The sequence below is a fragment of the Parasteatoda tepidariorum genome, chromosome 1, assembly GCF_043381705.1.
Source record: "Parasteatoda tepidariorum isolate YZ-2023 chromosome 1, CAS_Ptep_4.0, whole genome shotgun sequence".
Taxonomy (NCBI): domain Eukaryota; kingdom Metazoa; phylum Arthropoda; class Arachnida; order Araneae; family Theridiidae; genus Parasteatoda; species Parasteatoda tepidariorum.
Genome location: NC_092204.1, coordinates 69,042,837 through 69,049,306, shown reverse-complemented (window position 1 = coordinate 69,049,306; position 6,470 = coordinate 69,042,837). Strand labels below are relative to the sequence as shown.

The following is a 6,470-nucleotide window of genomic DNA, read 5'->3' as shown; positions in this document are numbered from 1 at the left end:
AATTTTCAGATAATTTTATGATTTTGATTTAAGTCAGTAGCAATGAGAATATAAATCTATGAAACATTAGAGAAAGGCATTAAGTAGCTTCTAATTGATGCAGTTTCATAGTGATACTATAAGATTTGACAAAATAGTATTTTTACTAATGTGATGAAATAAATTGTTTTAGAAAACTAAAAACAATAACTAAACATAATGTTCAAAACACAGCAAGGCGAAAATTATCCAGAATTTACAAAGACCCAAAATCCAAACTGACATATGGCAAGGGAAATATATCAATTTAATCTTATTTTGAAATTTTATAGTAAAGCTGCTCAATGTAACAAAAAAAGCAATAAAAAAAACCCTGATCATTTGAAATACTACAATACAATCACATTATAGGTCAAAAACTCAGTACAGTTACTCAGTAAAGTATTGATAGGTAAACTGTCAATAAAATTAGGAAACTTCAACAAAATAGAGGAAAAAGTTACATTTATTAGAAATAACTGGAGCTTCAACATTGAAAAAAAAAAAAAAAAATACCAATGTCACTAATTTCAACTTACACTTCAACAAAGAGCTTAAATTTCTTAGATTTAAAGAAAGACCAACAGATTAATTTTCTTTTGGATATTACATTGAAAAAGTAAGAAAATCAATATATTTTGAAAATTCAAATTTTAATTGCCAAATACAATAATGTTAGTAAGCAAGATTATAAAACATTATGAATTTTTATTTATGATTATAAACAAAAATAGATATGCATAAATATGCAACCTAAAGTAATATTAGTATCATGAAAAGAATTTCATTAAAATAAAATAAGGATGTAGTATGAGAAAGTGCATTTTAAAATAGTGCCAGAAAAAAAGTTTACAAAATATTGTTTCACACATTGAATAGGATAAAAAGAAAACTATTATTGTTTAAATTTAAGTTACACAAAATTATATGCTAAAGACAAATGACAGGTAATACAGCACTTTGGGTCTTGATGATTCCAGATAATCGATCGCCCCATTTCTTTTTTGAAATATGTGGTTATTTGTTTACTGCAACTTATAATTACTTTTTATATCACATGTGCAAGAGCTTATTCAAGTAAAAAAAAACATACATATTTCTCTCACAAAAACAACATAAAAAGTTTTAAGTTCTCAGCTTTGAGAGGACAAAACAATTTCAAGTCAAGTTCACAACTGTGTAAAACACAACTCATACAAATGCATTAGAAATTTGTTAATATTACAGGGATTTAAATATGACACATGTTTCAACAGCAAAAATAAATGGTGAGTATATCAAGTATAACGAGTCAATAAAATAACTTTTCCATCTCGTACATTACATGTGGACTTCAAATGCTTTCACAGAATTTTCAACAAAAGGATTTGTGCTACTTTTACGATTCTTATCTAATTCAACCCATTCTACATTAAAGGGATCGACATAAGGGTTGACTAACTTATCAGATTCCTTCTCAGTCCTTTTATTGTCTAGAATGCTATTTGTATTGGTATCACTTCCCACTTGGGTGGAGGCTTTCCAGTTCATTTGTGAAAAGAAGTTTTCAGCGGAACCCAAAGAATTGCTACGCAAGTGAGCAAAATTTGGGCTCGCCCGCCTCACAGGGGGTTGAATGGGCTTTGGAGAGGGTGGTTTAGCAAGGTTTGGAGTAACTCCAACAGGAGGTTGATTCAGAGACAGGATACCAGAATTAGAATTTTGGAAAGGTAATGGAACACCATGATCCAAAGAGCTTTTACGTACTATATTTGTGCTGCTGGCCAACCATTCTTCAGCTCTGGAAGTACCTGCAATATAATATAAAAGATGCTTTAGAACAAGTTATTAAATAAAATACAAGGGAATAATTATTATGTAAATAATTTCAGGATGGACAATTTGTAAAATTAAATCAGAGATCTATAAAAATATAGATATCAAGTATACTTCATTGCAAAATACTGAAAATAACAATGTTAGCTAAACTAGCAACCTTCAAGAGTCAAATCAATTGAGTTCAAATATAATAAGAATAACCACTTATCAAAATTTTAAAGTCACATAAGAAGAAAAAACTCAAATTTTGAGAATCTCCTAACTATCTAGCAGAAAGCAAGCATGTTTTAGACCAGTCTAATTTCTCATAGCAAACTAGTTTCTTTATAAGAAAATGCATTACTGAAAAACGACTTCCAACATTTTTCAATTTGTAACTATCATTAGGTAGTAAAATTTTACTGTTAAAGTGTTTCAATATCGTAATACACAAATTATATTATTAAAACCAAAGGGCTGAAATTAAATGCTAAGTATCTTTGTAAAATCTATGGGGATTTTCTCAGTTTGGAAATAATTTTTAAAGTCTTGAAAGCCATAACTATATTAAACATGACATTTTAATAATTAATCAGCTGAACTATGAATGCAGGAAAATTAAAACCTTTTAAAGATGGTGAGGTTTATGGTTATTAGAAATATGTTTGACAATTCAGACTATTTCTGCTGTGACAACTGATCCCATATGTTAGTGTGCAACTTCATCCTTTTTTTCCCAATTTTTAGTGAGTTTAAGCAGCAATTTTCCTAATAATTTAAAACATGAAAATGAAAGTTTATGCTGATAGCACACTATCCATAAAACTAAAAAAAAAATTAAGAAATAAATAAAATAAATCATTTATCACATAAATAACTCCATAGTAATAAAAGCTATTTAATACAACAAAAAAAATTAAAAATCATAATTTGAAATAGGGTTTACACACAATACAAATGTAAATCAACAAATATTTTCAAATTTATAAATGCTATAATAACTGCTCTTAAATACCAATATACATGTAAGTTACTCAAAATACTAGAGTAAAATAAAGAAAAAAAACTAAGCAGACTGATATTTTTTTCTTTATAGAATTTAAGTAATTAACTATTGAAAATTAAAAAAAGAGGTTGATGATCAAAAGTATACAATAATATAAAAATTTAATTAAAAAAAGCAATTATCCCATTGTAAATTTGGACTGTTATAAAATGCTTCTGCTCCTGCACCCCAGAGCCCCAAGGCCAAGAAAACTGAGATGGGCACAGTAGGCCTTGGCCCTCTATGGGCTATCGCGCCACTGAGTTTAGTTTAGTTATAAAATTCTAAATTAAAAATTAAAATCTCTATTAAATGTTAAAAGTTGAATTAATATACGACATTTAACACAATATTTTATTCTTACCATCATGCTTTTGAGATTTAGAGCTTTCTAAATCAAATGGATCACCACCATGGTTTGATAACAGTGATAAACCTTGAGAAAGTTGCTGGCACATAGTACTAATTGTATCTTGTCTTTCCACAACAGGTGAAGATTCAGGAATAGGAGTCACTAAAATTATATTTTTGAAAAACAAATCAAGTCTTATGTATGTCAAATCCCGTTTATGCCAGAAGATATATGGCATTATATCAGTTTTCACGGTGTTCTTTCAGCATACGGATAAAATAAAATTCAAATATCAAAATTAAAAAAAATTAAAACTAAAATATACATTTTTGATTTCATTAAATACCATCTTTCAGCCATCCACATCTTTCTGATACCATTTTTTAAAATAATTTTATACACAGATAGGGACGCTTAGATAGTGTTGATGAAATAAGTTTATGAAATATTTGGGCATTTGTGATAGTATTTAAAGATTTGCACAATACAAATAACAAAATGTATTACAGCATATATTTTACGATATATATTTATTATTAAATATAGAATTTTAACTACACTGCTCTGCAATAAAAAAATGTTTTTTTGAGACATGACTAAATTATTTTAGCTGATCATGTAATATGCTTTCTGAAATCTTATTTTGACTTCATTTTTTGTTTCAGGGGAGGGGGGAGTGTCAACTAATAGCACAGATAGATCAATAAATAAACATTATAGTCTGAATTTGAAAGAATTAACAACATGATATTAATAACAAAGATATTTTCAGCATTAATATCTTAAAATGTAATACATAATAAGAAGTCATAAAAAGTGAGACACATTTTAGATAATTGTTGTATTTTTTGATTGATTTAAAGCGTGACAGTTAATGTTACTAGATATAAGCTAATTTTCTATTCATTGCAATCAATAGAATTTTGACTAGAAATTTTTAAGTCATTTTTTTTCATTTTCCACTTTTAAGACAGGATTAAAATTAAATCATTTTTGTAGTTTAATTATAGATAATGAAAAGTGTGCTAAGCTTTTTGTTTGATCAAAGAGGAGAAAAGTACCTGAAATCCCATTTTGATGGGTAATCATATCAGATGATCCGACAGACATGGATCGTTGCCTTTCTTGTGTAGATGGCAGATCGGCTATTCTAAGAGACAGCTGCCGCTTAAAAGGAGATGCCTGGTTGAGAGTATTAAATCCTCTGAAGGAGTTCTGCCTCTGTAGCATAGTCGGAGGTGCATGTGGTCGCTCAATCGCATAAGGATTGTGTACTTGCTTCGTAGGCGGAGGATCTGTGTGATAGAATTAAAGTTAAAATATTATAAAACAAAGAAAGTTTAAAACTAGACAAAAAATACAATTACATTTTATTTCCAGCACAGTATTTCATATTTATTATTTTTGTTTAAAAAAGTTTAATCAAGATAAGATTAATTTAAAGTAATATGAATGATACTGTGGATAATCTTAAGTATTAGAAAATCGAAAATACAAACTATTCAAAATATACTAATCAATTCAAGTTATATACAGTTTATCTCGGTGTATAAGTCGAAATCCTATTTTTGATTACAAGACAGGAAATTCTTGGAATGTCCTTTGAATAAGTCACCCACCTTAAAAACCAAATATGAGCATTTCTAAAATTAAAAAGCTTAAAAAAAATTATTTACAAAATTTTCTATGATACCTGTGTGGCAAAAAAAAAGAGTGCAATTTCAAATTTTTTGAATGAGGAGGGGATAGAGGTGAGACTATTTTTTATTTGAGTTAGCAGATGAGGATAAAGTAGAATCAAATGCAAAGGATCTACAATGATACAATGATAACATTATTAAAACTGGTACAGATAATGTTCTGGTATCTATAAACTTGTAACTTTAGGGTATGTTTGAAAAGTTTTCATTGCGCTATATTTTTAAAATACTTTTGAATAAATTATCTTAACTTTTCATATCCTTATTTTTTTTTTCTGAACGTAATTATAAGTAATGTTTCTTAAAAAAATAACTTTAACATGAAAGAAAAATACTATCGTACAAAACATATTAATATCCATTTACTTATAAGCATGAGATAATTGTTAAGTAAAGGGGTTTAAAACTGTTTTTGAAAGGAAAAAAATTAATATACAGTAATACATTTCTCCTTGTTTATGATGCATTATTATTTCATGATTAACAAATGTCCAACTTTATAACCAATATGTAAGTCAACCTCCTGATTTTCATAAAATTTTGGGAGATAAAAAGTAAACTTATACTCAAGAGACATACAAAATTCAAATATTTCAAAAAATATGTCACAACTACTCTTCTTAAGTCAAAACTTACCCATAAATATGAATTAAAGATATATTAAACGTAGTTGATAATATAAAATAATATATTACACGAGAATATCTTCATAACACAAAACTTGAAATGTGTGTTTCATAGAACTTTGCATTATACGGATCATTTCACAGATCTTTAGATGTACCTTCTAAACATGATTTTAATAGTCAGGAACTGATCAATCTTAAAATGCTTTAAAATAATTTCAGATACAAATAGTGAAAAACAAAATATGTTCTGAAGTATTTATTATTTGTTAATGTGGTTTATAGAAAATTGGGGTTCATAAAATTGTTTTGTACAAATTTTTCACTTTATCATATAAAGACGAAACTCTTAAATGTAGTCAATACTCATCCATAAATACATTCTTTAGTTGTAAACTAAAATGTAAATATAAAATTTATATTATGTAAATATTAATTGAAAACTAAAATGTGTATATTACAAAATGACTCAATGTTTTAAGGTAATATATACAAATATGCAATTAGATTATTACCATAATATATAAACTTAATTGTTCTAGAGAATAAATAAATTCTGAAGGACCATGATAATCTGAACCAGTGTAGCCGAAGAAGTAAAATGTGAGTCATATATTAAACAATTTGTTGAATACTATTGCAAAATTTGTAAGAGTGCATTATTTTATAATAAATTATTTCATCAATTTACTAAACTTATCAATTTATTGATTTATTCTGTTCAATAGGGATTTTTAAAACAATTTCCATTTCAAAATTTATAAATATTTCAAAACTTTATTTTTAATTAAATTATTGAAATTGAAGAAACAAAACATTTTTAAATATGATTTTTTTTATATAAAATTAACATTAATTACATACTCAGTGTAATCTGATTTAAAAAGCTGCTTTTTTATTTCTAATAAAAATGAACTTTTCTTAAATATTTT

The 6,470-nt window shown here is 26.7% G+C and overlaps 1 protein-coding gene across 3 annotated transcripts in view; it reads right to left on the bottom strand.

Annotated features, from left to right (window-relative positions):
- Positions 1-1,014: 1,014 nt before the first annotated feature.
- The window catches only part of LOC107438995 (NUMB endocytic adaptor protein), a 61,548-nt gene continuing 56,092 nt past the window's right edge, over positions 1,015-6,470 (bottom strand). For all 3 annotated transcript variants that reach the window (XM_071181836.1, XM_071181841.1, XM_016051433.3), the window contains exons 7-9: positions 4,274-4,507; positions 3,225-3,374; positions 1,015-1,808 (exon numbers count right to left, since the gene is read on the bottom strand). In XM_071181836.1, the coding sequence (XP_071037937.1) occupies positions 1,339-1,808; positions 3,225-3,374; positions 4,274-4,507 (854 nt within the window). In that variant the 3' untranslated portion in view covers positions 1,015-1,338. The remainder of the gene's footprint in view (positions 1,809-3,224; positions 3,375-4,273; positions 4,508-6,470) is intronic.